This window comes from Haliotis asinina, chromosome 10 (genome assembly GCF_037392515.1).
Source record: "Haliotis asinina isolate JCU_RB_2024 chromosome 10, JCU_Hal_asi_v2, whole genome shotgun sequence".
NCBI lineage: Eukaryota > Metazoa > Mollusca > Gastropoda > Lepetellida > Haliotidae > Haliotis > Haliotis asinina.
Window position 1 is genome coordinate 51,076,029 of NC_090289.1, and position 19,107 is coordinate 51,095,135.

Here is a 19,107-nt window from a genome sequence, read left to right on the forward strand (position 1 = left end):
GTAATTAATCAGTCAGTGTGCTATCGGTTAATCCTTTGATCGATGTTTGTTTTTGTAACTCAGCTGATTAACCCTCTTACATCACTTACATGCACATATTACATAACATACAATACATTTTCCACTACAGACCTTAATTTATAATGTTGAGTATTTACTCCGGACAGGAGAAGTGCCAAATGGGAACCTTTGATGAGTAACCAAAGTGGTGTTACTACTAATTATACCTGCTATAAAGTCATTAACTGACCATCCAGTGAATGATGACAAATAACACATGTAGGTTTACACCATCAAACACGAGTTACAGCAAGGAAGATGTAATCTCTGTGTCGCATGCAGACTGAAAACACTTATGGGCCGAAACTGTTTTGAGGATACCAACGGAAATTCCTTATATAAGGAATACATACAGGCATTTGCTGTGTACTTGGGTAAATAGGTGTAATAAGTTTGGTTTTTTACGTAAGATAATTTTCAGATTTCTCTACCAAAGGCAAAGTCATCGTTTGTAGTTTACGAATTCATATAAATTAACTGTGTGTTTTTATTATCATAAATAATAAACCGGGGTAGCAACCACAGCTACCAAAATTTACGTATGATATTTACTATCACAGCTGAACCAACAAAAAAAACCCATCAAAACTATCTAAATGTAAAGCTTTGCAATCTTTTGGACTGAAACAAATGGCTTACTACGTGCATGTAGATATCATATTTTCACATAGCATGATTAAATATCGAGGTTAAAAACACAGAAATAGGATCAAATTGGATCAGTCACTATAGTATCCAAGCATCCGAAAAAAAACTACACTGCTGGGATATTTTGTTACGATCAGACAAGGAATACCATGGATATTTTTAAATAACGTCATGTGATGAGCATCCGGCCTCCTCACTTTTTAGGGTGAAGAAATTCTGCTAATGTGGACAGGAGCCCAGTCCCTTTGTCCGTCACGGTCGAGGGAGCGGGTGCTGACCAATTTGCAGCTTGGTTTCGTAATTAGACCGTTGGCGAGAAACATTATTCGCTCCGCATCAGTGCCCCTTTAACCACGGAGACTATAAAGAGTATATACGTTGTCGATTATCCCTGATTTTACAGAACTTCAGCCAGTTTATTGTATCAGTCGAATTTTACAATGAATGAATGAATTATAGTAAGAATTAAGAGCAGAATTATGTGAATGAATTTACGAAATTAAGAAAATGAATAAAAGAAAGTACATATGTGAATGAATGGAAGAATAAATGATACACCGCGGCCTTCCCTCCCAAAACATGTTAAAGAACGCAAAAGTATCACCAGAACACGTGTTAACATCAGCTGTCCTTTTAATAAATCTACTTTAAAAACTGTGTAAAACTATCACAAAGCGTTCTAGAACACCTTTCCAGTTTTGTCCAATAATAAGATCAACAAGAAAGAAAGAAGTTATGGAACTATAACCCTCAAGCAATCAATGGCGAATCAGATCAGATCGGCAATATGTCATATTTTTCACACACCTCAAATACACCCCACCATTTTGTTTTAGATTATGGAGCTATCACTATTACTTTCAAACACATTTCACCTGCTATTATATTCCCCTCATATGAATTAAAGGTGTATGTGAAAGATGTTTTTGAGGAAGTAACTAGGAATACTCAAACAACAGCGTATAGCATTTCAATGGCGAAATGTCATATTTTTCACACACCTCAATTACACCCTAACAATTTTTGAAGTTATAAAACTGTCACTACTACTTGCAAATACCTTTCAACTAAAGGTATGTTCTCCTTCTAAAAATTAAACGAATATGTGAAAGAAGTTTTTATCGGCACAATTTAGTCTATCTTCGCGGTGAATCGAGAACAGAAGCCAGTGAGCTGTAACTTACCGACTTGAAACTTTACTACAAACCTTCTGTCCTAATACGGACGCTAATACCAATTATTTGACTTAAACTGAAGTGACAAAATAGTTAACCTATCTTATACTTGTAGGATTTCAGTTATAACATTCAGCGAACTTAATCAGCTGTTGAAAATACACCGGGCTCAATCTTAAATACTACGCTGCCACCATATTGGCTACACTGGTTATACGTAACGACCCGAGACAGCGGCTTTTCGAGGAGTTTTTTCTCCGCCTCTATATAGGCTCCCTGGTTATACTTTCCCATGTACACGATGTGAATTTGATTTCCATGAACGTTTATTATCAATGATAGTACCTAAGTATTTATACTCTTCTACTGCTTGTCCATCAACACAAGAGGTTACAGTTTGTTTTGTTTTGCTTCGCTTCAGAAGTCAATTGTCATTTCCTTTGTATTGTTTAAATTATATCTGCACCATGATGTAAACGCATCAGTGTTTCTCCTATACTCGGAACGACTAATAAACCCAACCAAAGCGGCATCATCAGCAAATCTGAAATTCAAACAGGTGGATAAATGAGATATACAGACATTTGTATTAATGAAGACCGGGGACAGGACACAGTCTTATGGAGGACTGGTGCTCACGAGATTTGTCTGAAAGCGTTTAGGCTTTATGTCCCGAACACGTTGAGATCGAACAGTTAAGAAGGCCTCTACACATTTAATAATGTTACTATTTACGTTCATGTTGAATAATTTTCTTATCATGAAACGTGGCTGCATTTTGTTGAAAGCAGAAGAAAAGCCTGCAAAGAGGATCCTTACATAACATTTTGAATTCTCCAGATGAAAATAGATCTTCGGCAACAGTGAAATGAGAGCATCTTCATGCATAAAGATATCTTTGTGAAACGGAACCTGTATTGGAATCCCAGGCTTACCCAGACGGTATCCGGATTATATAAACACGATCGGTGGCGGTGAACAGTCTGGACACATAGCTGAAGACCTATAAAAATTCTGTTTCATTAATTTAACGAACGGCGGATTAATTTGGGAACTGATAAAACATGTCATAACTATTCGGAAGCCAGTACATAACGTTACATTCACTCATTTACCTGTGGTTTCATGTTATCCCTGTACCTAGTGTATATTCCCCAAATGGAAATCTGATTGCACCGTTATTTACTGTTAATAACATTTTGTTCGATCATAAAGGTAACGGGAACGCGAGCAGGTGTGGAAGCCAAGAATCAAACAATACATTTTGACTGAACAGTCATGACTATAGGAACATGTGTTTCCTCGTGCAGAGTCAGGCATTGATCAGGCCTACCTGAATGTGAACGCATATCGACGAGCCAACACAACACAAGCTGTGCAGACCGACATGTTTGTCTGCCCAGTGCATTGACGGGAGGCATGGCGTGCTGTAAGGTATGTTTTACTAACTCATTCTTATTATAAGAAAGGCATTGAGAAGAATCTCAATAACATATCTGAAGCAGTTAAGTCACGTGGTATAATCATGTGATGGCTGTGTACCCTTGATGACCCGGATGGAATTGGTCTTCAGCAAGCACTGGATGGTCAAACTCGGTTGATGTCTATCATTGTACCCAAGTAACGTAGATCGATGCTCATGAGATCAATCAATAGTTCGGTTTGACCAGCCTGCATTATATTCAGATCGGCGCCATATTGGGAACTGATCATATAAGAGCTAAGAGCGCATAGGGGGAGAGCCACCCAAATGTGTGACACTCTAGTTGGAGGATCCTGAAAACATAACATGTATACATAATTAGGATAGGGTCGGTAACGCGGACATTTCATATCTAAAATATGAAGTGCTTTTGCACATGCTTCTATTGGGAGGGTCATGAAAAAATGTACAAAGACATTGGTAGCGTCATCGTCATTAATAACCAGTCACATGTGTTAGCGCAAGTAGAATCAAAATGCGATTTTCTTTGAAGCATTATATAGTTCATGCAGTGCTGATCTGATTGTTCATGTAGACTTACACAAAGTGTTCATTCACTGAATTTCGCATGTCTGACACATGTATTCTCCATATATCGACTGCTGGCCATTGTTATACATAACAGATGGTACTCCATAAGCCTCAGTAACATTACACAGTAATATATAGAATATGCTGTCCGAAATGCACCATTATGAGCAATTTATATCAATAATTGGTACAAGTAAATGTCTGCTTAAAGTTGACAACGCGACATGTTTTATCAAATAATACATGGACAAGACAATTGTGTTTCTTTGTTACTCAAACCCTATTCTGAGATCAGGAGATAATCCCATCTGTATCAGATCGTGGTGGCGTTTGACTCCTGACTTCTAGGACTTCGGTCCTGCCCCACAACGAAGCACACGAGAGAATCACGTGGTCTCACTTTAGGCCAGTGAGTTAGGTCCAAATCTACCTCTGTTCACCCAGCAGAAAATGAGCACCCGGTAAGATAAACATTCTAGCAGCTTGGGTTATCCGGGGTAATGATAATCAGATTCTGATTACAGCGTCAGAGCAACTAGTTAGATGGATACTAGGCGCTATCTAACTGAATATTCTCTATCTAACTGAATATTATTATTTTATTATCAGTATTATCAGTATCAACCAGCGAATGATATCGTGAGCATCATTTCATGCTGTAGGATCATACGGTAGGACAATGACACGATCAACTCATTCACCAATCCAGCGGAATGTTACGACAAACCCAGTTTAGCATAACTAAGGCATTTTCTGTCTGCCATGTTAACGTGTTATTCACAGCAAATGTTTATCACATGCTACTCAAACGAACATAAAAATTCATTCACAGTACTATAGTTGATCTGTCATGCTAGGAATATGGCATCCATTAACTACTTTTGAGTTGTGTTAAAAGGAATTTAACTTCCGTTCCATGATGGTAGCTACGCCCCTGCGAGTATTGATACCAGTGATGTTATATGTCATACACGTATTCATACCAGTGATTTTGTATGTCATACGCGTATTCATATCAGTGATGGTATGTCATACATGTGTTCATATCAGTGATGTTATATGTCATACACGTATTGTTATGCCATACACGTATTGATATCAGTGGTGTTATACGCCATACACGTATTGATATCAGCGATGTTATGTCATACACGCATTGATATCAGTGGTGTTATGTCATACACGTATTGATATCAGTGGTGTTATACGTCATATAAGTATTTATATCAGTGAAGTTTTATGTTTTGATAATATATGTCTTGAACGGATTTGATAATAGCTGCCAGTGACCACCAGGTGTCACAGGTTGCACACCAGTGACTATATATGATAAGCTACATCATCATCAGACACAACATTATCCACAATGTATGTGGCATCTGTGGCATATCAACTCATTGATTGATATTAATATGCTGCGTATGACTGGATAATTCGATAAGGGCATGTAAGCGGACGAAATGTTACTCCTTGTAGGCAGGACGGAGAGGTCAGTTTACTATACTTCAAATCAGCTATACACAAGCACCAAGGTACTGTTTTTAAGTGAGTGGGTGGATATGTTTTTACGCCGCTTTTAGCAATATTCCAGCAATACTTCATGCCGGGGGCAGAAATGAGCTTCACACATTGTATACATGAGGGAATCGAACCGGGGTCTTCGGCGGGTTGAGTGAAGGCTTTAACCACTAAGGTTTAACGCACGCACGCACGCACGCACGCACGCACACACGCACGCACACACTCTCACACCCCACACACTCCACACATTCGTCACCCATTAAGTATAGCGGTCCTCTTTTGTGGTTACATTTCCCGCCTATTCTGAAGCACACACCTGTGTGTCCTGTAAGAAAATATCTTTACTCTTGCTTACGGAAATGATGTGCTAAATTCAATTATAATTGTTACAAAGAACAAATTCATATATATCTGCATATGCCTAAAACGATATCAGCATATACACGCCACTGGCCTAATATCAGACTTGACAGATACATGCCATGTTAGTAAACTGTTGCTCTACACACAATGCAGATGTGATAAATTCCCCCCATTCTGGCCCTCATGCCATAGCGTTTTCCCAGTATATGATAAAATATGTATGATACCCTCAAAAAAGAAATAAGGTGATAAAAAACAAACATTGAACACATCTCGATTTGATTTCGTCCTTCTAAACTATTTGATTTAGTTTAAATGGGTTTGATTATGCGTTGTAGTTTCTAAGACCGGTTTAAAATGAGATCCCCTTTCATTATCCAAACTCATCTACATAATACCAGGATGATATTTCTTTGCTAATCAAGCCAACTACGGGTTTTCCTTTCAAAATGCGACGTGGTGGTCGCACCATAGAGCTAACTGCCCTTTTCAATTCCAGTTTTCATCAGGTGACTCGATTAAAGGCATTTGATATAGGTGCATATACTTGATACGGCTCGTGATGCTATGACCTACCTATATGATAAATTCTAGAATCTGAGATCGATACCATGCGATGAACGTGAAACTGAAGAGGGGCTGCCCGGTCCCAACAAGACACTTTAAAAGAATGATTCGGGTCAACCATTGTTTGACGACATGGTTTTGATGCATATGTGTCAAACAGTGCTATATCAGCAAATGCCTCAGTTTAACACACGCCTAATGTCAGTGAAGAAATATAGGTCGCAAACCTTAGAGACGTTGACTTGAAACAGTAAAATAGACATAACACTGAAACGGTAATGTAGAGACATGGATCGGACACAGTAACATAGAGACAATGACCGGAGACTCTAAAGTAGGGACAGAGAGCGGAAACGGTAACGTAGAGACATAGACCGGAAATGGTAACGTAGAATCATGGACCGGAAACGGTAACGTAGAGACATAGACCGGAAATGGTAACGTGGAATCATGGACCGGAAACGTTAACGTAGAGACACAGACCGGAAACGGTAACGTAGAGGCAATATTGTAAATTGATATTTCCCCTTTTCCAGAATGGGAGAACACGCCGAAGATGCATACTGACCTGTCTCGCAGTTGCTGTGGTGGTCTATACCTGTCGGCATCTGATGATGATACGAGTGATCCTGCCGGATGGTTTCAATGGCGCGATGGATGAAACAGTCCTGGTCCTGAATCATTCCGACACTGACTCCCGTGATTCATGCTCTCGGGACAGTCTGACACCAGACCTGGACAAAGAAGCAGTGGAGAAATTCAAGATTCACGACTTGCTCAGAAAAGTATTAGCTACTTTCTCGTCAAGTTCACGTTAGTATTACAGGGACTATAGAATGAGTGATAGAAAAGAGAGGGAGCGAGTGAGGGAGGCATGATTGAATGAGTAAGTCTGTCTTTGTCTGCTTTCCTTTAGCTGCCCAACACACCCCGAAGAGGAGTACGTTTAGCAAGTTATATTTAGTACGTCAGTCATATATTAGTTATTCCTGTAGTTATTTAGTTTCTTTGTTTCGTTATTTCTAGAGATAGTAGGTTCATACGGCTAAAAGGCAGTGTTCTAGTTATTTTAGCAGATAGGGAGAGTGGGAATCTCGTTAGTCCATTCATACGCGTCACTTTAGAGGCATTCGCGACCTTAAGAGAGTCATTGCTACTTCCGCCATTTACTCGCTAGGTTACGACACGCGTGGAAAGTTGATAAACCTGCCACAGACATGACTTTAAGTAATGAAGCCGGAATACTTTTCACCATTACATCAACAACTACTCTGGTTTGTAACAACAAATAAATCACGTATGCAATCTGTATCTAATAGACAATATGACGTATAGGACATAGTAGTGGAACTGCTTACCTGTTTAACTGTATACAGGTTGTCTGTTTCCCAGGGAGCTGAGAACAACATCGAGTGCACACTTATAGCGCTTTTTTGGATTTGTTTTATTAGACATATCCCAGTATATGTATAAACGACAAACAGCCTCTGTCCTTTTTTTCAGAAAAAGCATGACTTCCTGCCGGATTATAAGAACCCATGTTGGCGGCTTAAAAGTACTGGCGAGTTGAACTGCCTGCCATATTTCTATATAGCGGGCTTTGCGAAATGTGGCACGACCTTTGCCTTTCAAACCATCTTCAGTCATCCTGATACAGCGGCGCCGGCAGTCAAGGAATCTCACTGGTTATCAAAGACAAGGTTTCGACGTAAGTCCTACCTCACTTTATCTGAGCATAGTGTAATTATGTAAGATCCAGTTTCCCTAGGACATCTGAGCAAACCCATCGTTTCCAGAACATCAGTGCAGATCCAGCTTCTCGAGGACATTGTAACAGGTCCAGTGTCTATAGGATATCAGTGCACATTCAGCTTCTCTAGGACCTTGGTGCAGATCCGGTGTTTTCATTTCATCAGTGCAGTTGCAGTTTCTCGAGGGTGTAGGTACAGATCCGACCTCTCCAAGACATTGCCACAGGTCCAGTTTTCCTGGGACGTTGCTATATATCCAGTTTCTCTAGGACATTACTACAGATCCAATTTCTCTACTGCTAGACACATATTAGATGATCCTGCGCACTAAACGCATTTGTGACAAGAGAGGCGGTACAACGAATTGGGCGAGTACACTTGGCTGCTACAGGTAGCTTGACGATTATGCACGTGCAATACATGCTAACCGTGACATGAAATCAACACCACATATTCCTTCGAATGATAAGACTGCAATTTCAGGTATAAGATACTGATATTCCGCGCTAACCTTTAGTTAAGACGAAGACAAATAGATGATTGGGGCATTGACAAGCATTTTAGATATTCAACAATTTTGTTTTAATAAAAAACATGTCATTTGCTTCGTGAAATGGTTCGGTGGTCCTAAACATATTTGCTCAGTATATTGTGTTGATTCAATTCGTTGGGATTGTACTTGTTCCCAAATCGAGTGTGCCATAACAATTCATGCGTGAAACGCACGGGGAAAATGAACTTCTCGATATTTATCTGACAACCTGTCTCCCTCTTGTTTCAAGTGGATCGTTCTGTGGGGCGTTCCCAAGTTTGCAAATTGTCGTCATTTGTCAGGTCGTGGATCATCTTATATGTGTTTACCACTAGGATACCAGTGCAGATCCAGCTTCTCTTAGACATTGGTACATATTCTGCTTCTGTGGGACATCAATATCAGTCATTCCATGGCATGCTTTATCTGTATTTCACAACATCAGCTGTCCCTTTGCTTGACATATGTCCGGACAGATTGTGAAATGGAGTTCTGCCCATTTGGCGAAACATACCGTGTCTTGCACCAACATGTCAGAAAACACCGTGCCATTTAGAAATGTATTTATAGCCTTTGACAGTGAGAGCCGTACCAAGGTACGTGGTCTGTTGTCATATTGTAGAAGCCACATACGCGGATTCAGGGCACACACCCTCTAAGGTCCCGAAAGTTATCAAATGACCATTGAAACTCCCCTTTCTCAAGACTGTTCCACGGTCGTTGAGTGAATAACATCGCTACGTTTGACTTTATAATGTGGATTTGGACTCAAACCAACACAGGTACTAGGATATGTACTTTACAGAGAAAGCGTAATTACAAACATAACATGCGTGTCAGACATTAGTAGCATTTTGCAAAATGAACATGATAATTACGGAACTGATAAAATAGGAACCGGGTGGTGCCTTACTGTGAATACATAGGATGCATTCAGTGTTTACTGGTCTACACGACTTCATCCTTCGATAGTGTTTTGCTGATACAGAAGTGTAATCAACATAATAGAATGCTTCATGGTGTACATAACGTCTGCCTTCCAGACCAGTCCAACCTTCTAGCCTACCTGGATGTGTTCGCCCCTGCTGCCCGAGAGATAGACGCGAAACAGTTCCACCACCAGATCACAGGTACACAGTGTTTGCACTAGTTTAATCTACTAGCTGGCCATCAGGGTCTGCTGCTACCTGCAGACTTTGAAATCTACAGGCTCTGAATGAAATCTGCAGGCCCATTTGGTTAAAGTCAAACTGTTGAAAACAATATAGGCTACACTGGTCACAGTTTCTACAAAGTCAAGCAAAGTCTGTGGCACACAGAGGAGATAATGTTTCTTAGACTGGTGTTGACATTCTAACCCCAAAGCGCTGAAATACCAGGAAATGAAACTGTAAGGTATCGTAACATGATAGATCATGGATGATTCCCGAACGTTAAAACAGGAGAAATAGAGGGAAATTCCAGTTGAAAAATAATTTAAAAGATAGAAATAATTTAAACTGATTTAAAAGAAATGAATGTTGGTAAAATGTTCCATGAAAGAATCTTGTTGACACTATCATCCACTGGTTTGTCTGGAACAGGTTCGATTATTTAAGGCGAATAAACATTCCCAGTATGAGCTCCGATATATTGCAGGGAGTCTATGTAGTGTGTAATTATTTGTACGTTGAGGAGAACCATTGTTTTCACCCTCATGGTTCACACGTCTATGTGCCCAAACGTTGTGGTTTAAACCGCGCTGTCCCTTACAGCTTGCATACCATGTTCATTATCGTGGATGCCGAAGACTCTAAACACAAGACCATGTCAGACGATTATCTGTCTGTACACATACCACTGGTCGTAAACGTTTAGCTGTCCAGTACATGAACTGATCCATGAAAATACGTTATGAAGCTAGAAGCGCACCTGTCCTGCTCTTCCGGTTGTGCCCATGTCTGAGACAATTCGTTTTGAGAATACATGCTGGTTGTCCAGCACTCAGTATAGCAGTAACTCTGCCACAGGACGGCGGTCTGTGAACAGAAGAGTCGTGACAGTTAAGTGTTGGACCAGTCCATCCCGTGCCATCCGCACTTACTGATTTTGTCTTTACGATTTAACAACGCCATTACCTTCATAACATTTACGGCCCAAGTCTTTGGGTAGAGATCGCCAAGCATGTAGCAAGCCATTTTCTTCGTGTAAGCCATACAGGTCTGTGTAAGCCCGGGCTTATAATAGTAGCTACACCCATAAACGTATAGCGACTTTCACGAGGTACATATACCGTAAACCTGGATCATTTACCATGAAATCATTAAGTAGTTATGTTACCAGGTAACCTGAAATAGGCTTCACACATTGTACTCATGGTGGAATTGAACCTAGGTCTTCGAAGAGAATTAACCATTAGTCTACTCTACCGTTTCTCAACAAAACAACATGTTGTTCCACGTGTTGTTCTATGCTCCGTGATCTTGTGTCAAGGTGACGGGTCGGCCTCAACAGTGTGGCGGAATCACTTCTGGACCAACCTGCCAGGGAACTATTACTGCACCGAACCACGTATCCTCATTCCTCATTATGTTCAACACCTCAACCCCTCGGCCAGAGTCATCATCATGTTCAGGGACCCAACAGAGAGGTGAGATAGACAGCACACCTCCCCTGGACTCGGTGACTAGTACCGTGTCCTACTATGTCCACTGATGTGTATCTTAGCTGGCGCAGCACAACCAAGACATGGGTGCTAGTCTACTGATCTCTAACTTACAACTTGTAGGTCATTTCTCTTTCCTCGTATGTGACATTATAGTAGTTGGACTGAATAGTCAGTTCAATATTTATAGGCTGCAGCCATACAGTTGTAACAGTACGTCTCGGAGTACGGTTTCAAAAACAAACATGTCACAAAACAGTTTTAGTAGTAAACCAGTTTTACCTTTTTAGTAAAAGAGTTACTTTTGATATTCTTTCATACAAATCGAACAAAATGGAGTGGGTTTTCAGTCTTGTGGTATGACTGTCTAGGTAGCTAATGGCGTACAATGATACGAATACTCATTACTGTCCGACCAATACTTGTTACAGTTGGAATACGTAAGACTCAATATCCACTCACTTATTTTGCATGTTTTGACCAGAATGATATCTGCTTACAACCACTTTGACCCGGGTACAGGGACGGCAGAACACTTCCACGAGTGTATGGAGAAGCAGACCCGGATGTACACTGACTGTTTTTCCAGGTTCTCATACAGAGCATGCGCATATAATGAAACTCTGAGGGTAATGTATTTCTCAACAGTAGCTTACTTATAATTACTTGATTTAAATCGACTTTCCTTTGAAACAAAACTTCATGTCGGCCTATTAAGCCAACCACCCTAGTATTTTGGATTAGCTGAAGTCCTCTTGAGACTGATTCCACGGTATGTAGTCATTACAACAAGTTGACCTCGATCTTAACTAGATCTCAGGAACATTCATATATCATGTGAGAAATAGTGTTCACACAAAGAAACAGCGCAAATCTAGTTCAGAAAACTTTCCCTGTTTCCATCGTATGATTGTCGTATACAATCACTTGTGCTGATTTATTATCCTTGTTTTCAGAAGAGCGCGTCTCGAGGGCATCACGTGAGTATGAGTATGAAGTTTACAGTGACACATATATTAGATTCTTGAGGAGTAGGTTCTCTAGTGTTTGTACAACACAGTGCTTTGTAGTCGGATATTTATTCTAGATATATCCAGTAAAAGATAACTAATACTGACAGCGTTAAATGTAGAGTTGTCTCCAAGTTACCGATTAGAATGAAAAGTTCCAATTTGGATGGTGTCTTTTTTCAGTGTCAGTTGGTGACCGGCATCTACCACGTGTTCATCAGGGATTGGCTAACTGTGTTCCCACGTGATCAAATCCTTATCATCAAAATGGAGGACATGCGTGATGATTTTTACAACGTTTTCGCAAAGATATTCAAATTTCTTGGTCTAAGTAAGATTTTGCAATTTGTCGATAAGTCCCAAATTTAAAATGATACACATTCTCGTTTATTGATTAGACAGTGCAATTATGGAACCCAATGGTTCTTATTTATAGTAAGTGAATTAGCTAGGTTTAATGCCACCTTGAACAGTATTCCACGTCCACAGGTATGCTGAGGACAAACCAAGAGACGCAATAGGAGCAGACCGGGAATCGATCCCAGGTTTCTGGTCCGCCAAAGGAACGCAACATTTCACAGCGATTTACGTCGCTCTGCCTTTGCAGTGGTTCTGGTGGCCAGTGAATTTTTTCTATCATAGTGAAGTAAATCTATACGTGTTATTTTGAACCAGTGAAGTACAGACATGATTAGTCCTGTGGTCTTGTGGAAAATTTTGAAAGGCTTCTTTCCCTGAAATTATAGGTCCTTTACCGAGATCAGTGATGGAGCAACGGGAGAGGGCGGCGAAGTCAAAGAAAAGATCAAAACGGGTACACATGCTGGACAAGACGCGCCAACTGTTGGACGACTTCTACAGAGCCCACAACATTCAGCTTACCAAACTCATCAATGAAAGCAAACACATGGGTATATGATGAGGATGGGAACATATGTCAACATCTACACCCAACAGACGGGTCGTGTACACATCTTCCGGTCAACTAGCGGTAGACGTTCCGGTGATGAGTTGACTTGAATAAATTAAAGTAAATGCAATAGGAACATTCTTTGAAGTGAACAGTCTCGGTATGGCATTAACTGTTCATATCACTAATGTGTGATCATCGTGGACTCCACATGCATGTGTTCTTCATGGAACGGGCATTAGCTGTTGGAACCACTTGGATGTGTTCTTCATGAATTCTGACACTAGCTGGGGAACCACTTGGATGTGTTCTTCGTGAATTCTGGCATTAGCTGTACATGTGTTATTCATAGACACGGGCATTAGCTACTCAAACATTATAATGTTTTCTTCATGGACTCTCTTAATAACTGTGGAAACCACTTGTGTGTGATCTTTACAGACACTGACAATTGCTGTGGAAACCACATACACGTACATGTGTTCTTCATCGACACGGGCACTAGCTATACAAACGTTTTTTCAGTGGGAACTCCGGTGGGATAGGGAATGGTGTTCATGTTGATATGAATCTGTGAAACTGGGGATTTGTTAGATTGTTAAGCTAGTCAAATGAAATAAGGATGAAGTATCATCGTCTGCAGGAAAGGAAAACTGTGTGATCTCTCTCTCTGTGTGTGTGTGTGTGTGTGTGTGTGTGTGTGCGTGCGTGTGTGAGTGTGTATGCTTTGTAACAGGTCAGCAGATCAGTAGCTGAAGGCATCAATACTCTTGATTCAAATACAGTAAGTATATGGTCTGGATCAGAGTCCTTATCACAGATATAGTTTGTTTGAATACGCTTATATTTTGTAAATTACTGAGAGGTACGAAAAGAGAACACGTGTGAAAGACAAAGACATTTTGTCTTGTTTCTTAATAAATGTCTGATGACCAACTGGTTTTGACTTGCTTCTCCTTGTCATTGCAAAATTTCCATTGGTGGGATAGTGATTCGAACAGATATTCCTGGAGAAGCACAAGTCGATCTCCGCAATGGATGTGTTAGGATATGTCCACGTACTCCATTTGAAATGGGAAATATTTACGGGATAGTCGCCATTGAATTGTCAGGCCCTTTTCTATAATACAATACGTGTTTTCCCCAGTTCAGCAATGACAAAATTCACTGGAAGTCACGTAAAAGTTGTTCTTCTACATTCAAGTTCCTATGATCACTTTCTGCAAGAAAACATTTTGTCTTATGTAATACAACAATATCTTTTCAAATATATAATTTTTTTTATCATTTTATGGAATTTCTTTAAGTATTTAAAATTGTACTTATAACATTTTATATAACTTGACAGGACAAATGCACCTGTGCGTACAAAAACATGTTAACAATCACCATCACCAAGGACATTGACTCGCTATATATGAATACATATATATAAACATTACAAAATGTTCAGAGTACATACAATGCAACAACGAAAACTCCTAATTTCAGCCCAAATAATGTTAAGCATTATCACCCAATTATCTCACTATCATACAGGCGGTATAGTTGCGTGTGCTCTTGTGTGACAAGGTGAGTGAGTGAGTTTTACACCTCATTCAGCAGTCAGTTCCAGTTATATGACGGCGGGCTGTAAATAATCGAGCCCGGACCAGGCAATCCAGTGATCAACAGCATGGGCATCGATCCGTGCAAATGGGAACCGATGACAAGTGTCCACCAAGTCAGCGAGCCTGACCACCTGATCCCATTAGTCGCCTCCTGCGACAAGCAGAGCTGCCTTTCATGGCAAGCAATGGTTGCTGAAGGCCTATTCTACCCCCGGGCCGCTTACGACAAGCATCGTCGCCCGTTATGGAAAGCATGGTTTGCTGAAAGCCATATTCTACACCGCATCTTCACCAGTTTGTGTGACACGGTGATACTATCGGCAGTAAAATAGTTTGTCCTACTTTCTCACTGTATTTTAGTAACGATTGTATTACAGGGAAGAAACCTGAAATATCGGTTCAGAACGTTCTGGAATCAGTGCAAACGATCAGCCACCCCGTTGGTCAAGGTTTCGGCTTTCCAGCAAGGCTACTTGCAAGGTTACTGGGCTAACACTGAGTCAGAATTACGGCGATTTCACTTAGAAATGTGTATATACAAAATACTTATTTCAGAAGAGCTTGGGCACTCCAGAGAGCTGTAAACTAGAATTAATTGTAAATTTGTTCTGTAGGCCTGTGATAATCTGCTGATGCTGGAAATTTGGATTATAACCAAGACTCCCACCCCTTTCTATGGGTATAAAGCTATCATTGTTGTTATTGTTAGCCATTAACGAGAGAATCCACTCGTAGAATTTATTAGAGATATAAGCATTATTGTATACGATTCGAAGAACGACCATCTGGTCATAAGTTCGTGGTGAAGATGTCATGTTATGCAAAAGAGGTCAGGGGACCTTGGTATAACGAGATAGAACTTCATTCCTCAGTAAAGCGATATAGAGCGTTAGTATCTCGACTATGTGAAAAGCACCCATTTACCGAAATCCAATATGTTCTGGATAGTTCAGTATATTCGTATCAGTGTTATTAGCGGTAAAGCCAAGAACGTACTTACATACAAAGTTAAACACACGCAAAACCAGGTCAATTAGTCGCCCAATACCAGGCGAAACAAGGGACAAATAAAATAAAACAGTGACACAAGACATTATTCCTCCCACTGAACCGTAGAAACAGTCGCGTCCTCTCTGCTGTAAGACTGCTTGGAGCTTGACTGGGTCGTTGAAGCTGTGATCCTAATTACAATGTTTTTAAGAGAGAGTTGTGTGAAGCTTCTTGACGTCTTCGAAGCAACAGCTTGCTTGGTTGTACTTGAAAAATTGTAAAATGTAGACATGATAGACTGGAGCGCATTGCTCGACATGAAGGTTAAGTTGACTACTGGCCAACTTGTTATATGTTAATTGTTATTTTACCATGAGAGAGTTTAGTTTTACGCCGCACTAAGCAATATTCCAGCTATATGGCGGCGGCCTGTAAGTAATCGAGTCTGGACCAGACACTCCTGTGATCAACAGCATGAACATCGATCTGCGCATTTGGGAAGCGATGAGGTGCCAAGTCTGTGGTGAGCCTGATCACCCGATCCCATTTGTTGCCTCTTACGACAAGCAGAGCCACATTTTATGGCAAACATGGGTTGCTGAAGGACTATTCTACCCCGGACCTTGACGGGTCTCCATATATATGAGTACAAACTTAGAATCATTACAGAACGTTCTGTGTCCATGAAATGCAACAACGAAAACACCTCATTTCAGTCCATATGTTCAGCATATTCTTCTCCATTGTATCACTAGTATAAATGTGGTGTTTTGATATCACAGTGAACCGTGACCCTCGGATAACTGACAATCTTAGTAACGTGCCGATTGCAAGAACTTTCAGAAAAAGGGGCCTTAACACTGAAAGCCATCCACGAAGAAACACTGAGGAATGAGGACTCTTCTCATGTTAAGCAACTCATATTCATGACAGGAAAGCCTTGTCGACGACCCCTGTTCTGGTGCTGATGAGCAAGTGGGTCGTTTTGATTTTACGGCGCTTGTAGCAATATTCCAGCAATATCACGACTGGGGACACCAGGACGTTCGTTTCGGGAATCTACAAAACTGGCGACGTCTATGGTTCAGTAACGAATCACGCTTTCTGTTTCAGTGCTGTGGTGGAAGAGTACGCGTCTATCGACCTCGAAATGAACTTTTTGCCCAAAATTGTGGTTGACCCATATGAGGTTGGGAGTGTCATTATGATGGGAACCATATCCTACACTCAGAAATGTAACTATGAGCGTCTTCAGGGCAATTTGACTGCTATACGTTACAAAGACGAAATGTTAAAGATTCACGTGGTTCCGCTCACTGACCACCAGAGGCAGTTGTACCAGCAAGATAATGCCTTGCCTCACACAACACATGCCACCACCCAGTATCTTTAGACTGGGGAACATTATAAAGCTCCCATAGCCTTCAACATCTCTCGACTTCAACGACATCGAGTAGTTGTGCACTGACGAGCCCGACGCTATACATGTTAACAGACACGCTGATCTCTGAGGCTGAAGACTTTCATGGATAGACAACTTCTTTCCTGCAATGGATGAGACGTTTCGGTGTACATTCTAAAACCGTCATCAAGCACAAAAGCACCGAAACGTCTCATCCAGTGCAAGAAAGGAGTTGTCTATCCATAAAAGTCTTCATCCTCATCATACCAACTTCTTAAATGCCACTTAAAGAAGAAATGCTGATCTCTTACTGTGAAATATGGCGTGCTATGTTACCTTAAAGTTTGCAGATTAAAATAGTAAAAATACATCCATGCCTAATGTGTTCATTAGAGCATTTCTAAAACGTGAAACCATGGTCCCCCAGTTATGCGGAAATTAATCAGGTCTTTTCTTAAAGTTCTAACAATCTCTTTGAACCTTTTTTTGCCTACGCTTTGCCTAAACTAAATTGTGTAGGAGTGGGTTATGTAGGAAAAAAATGTCACAAGCTTGTCAAGGCCCAGAACTTATCAGTCACCCCCGTGCAGCATCAATAGGTGCCCTGTACTATGTACTAGGCGCTGCCATAGCTTACATCCAATTCTTCCAAACCATTCTAACACAAGTGTGCTTAACTGATAACTAACCTACTTACAAGAATATAAGTACAACGTCAGCAGATTAATTTCATAAAATAGACCCAAGCGTTCCTTTGGGGAAGAATATAGGGGTCATTTAGAAAATATTATGGGTCATGTCGAATTGCCATGACTTTTTAACCATAACTAGTTACTAGTATGGTTTTCTGAACTTTCAGTCCAGGAGAGGTCAACAAGAGAAACCAAAGACGTACTTGAGTTTCTTAAGTTGCCCTGTACAGTGAGCCATGTTAAATATTAGTGCGCAAATGAAATAAATGAATGAAAGCTATATGTATTTTGAGATGAAAATAGAGGGTAAATATGCATGTTACTATAAGTGTCAAAAGTGCTCTGTTTTTCTTCTAGTTTTCACAAAAATTCGAAAATACTCTTCTGTGGATATTTAACGTTACACTATTCTAACCTGAGTATTGGCAGCTTGCTTAATATCATTGATCGCCTCAGGAGGCAAGCTGCCACCACTGGTCAAGCGGCGTTACACGTAATCAGATGTTTGGTCACTTTGCGTCCTAGTCGAAATACAGGGTTGTGTGGATGTAGGGGTCCTGCTAGTGTAGTCATAAATCAAAGTTATCCCATTTAGGCGAGTGTTAATCGGTGTAGCAACAGCTGACCAAGTCAAGTAAAATCTATCAAAGGAACCAGCAGAAAATAAATATTTGATTATCTAACTCTCATCACTCCAGCATTCAGCGTTAGAGTCTAACATCCAAAACTTACGTGACGCAACCAGCATGTGATATTCTATTGCATCGAAATTGTGAATGGAACATGCCCGTGCCGAATTGCTCTCAAGGCGTAAGGATCCGATGCTAATGCCCCGAAATAGTTCTAGGCTTTAAGATCAAACCTTCTCTTTAAATTGGTGGAGAATCCGGGTATCGTTCGTTTGCTGCGACTCACGCACGATTCCCCTATATTCAAACTCGCACCAAAGCAAACAGTTGTTCTGAATTGTAAACCAAAAGTCACTGTGTTCTGTAATCTGATTGGTTGAAAAACATGATCAAATGGTATTAGATTCCCGGAAACTGAAAGACTATTCACCGCGTATTGACACGTAAACAATTGTTTTGTTGTGTCATCAACAGTGGTGACGTCATTCAAATCATATTGTGACGTAAAGTTAGAATGACGTCACAAATGAGCAACTCCAGATGCTACCATGAGAACCAGCTGAAACGGCCAGCTGATGACACTTCACTG

The 19,107-nt window shown here is 40.5% G+C and overlaps 1 protein-coding gene across 1 annotated transcript; it reads left to right on the forward strand.

The window, feature by feature from the left end:
- The first annotated feature begins 3,264 nt into the window (after positions 1–3,264).
- On the forward strand, positions 3,265–14,132 carry LOC137298427 (carbohydrate sulfotransferase 15-like). Its single transcript, XM_067830692.1, has 9 exons — positions 3,265–3,317; positions 6,885–7,133; positions 7,852–8,056; positions 9,675–9,761; positions 11,104–11,260; positions 11,760–11,904; positions 12,232–12,255; positions 12,469–12,616; positions 13,032–14,132. The coding sequence occupies exons 1-9, from the start codon at positions 3,303–3,305 to the stop codon at positions 13,202–13,204; spliced, it is 1,203 nt and encodes a 400-aa protein (XP_067686793.1). The 5' UTR covers positions 3,265–3,302; the 3' UTR covers positions 13,205–14,132.
- The last annotated feature ends 4,975 nt before the right edge of the window (positions 14,133–19,107 follow it).

Excerpts from the sequence above, each read along its gene's own strand:
- LOC137298427 (XM_067830692.1), top strand. Across the intron at positions 7,134-7,851 it reads TTCACGACTTGCTCAGAAAA|AAAAAGCATGACTTCCTGCC; the intron begins GTATTAGCTACT and ends CCTTTTTTTCAG. Across the intron at positions 11,261-11,759 it reads TTCAGGGACCCAACAGAGAG|AATGATATCTGCTTACAACC; the intron begins GTGAGATAGACA and ends TGTTTTGACCAG.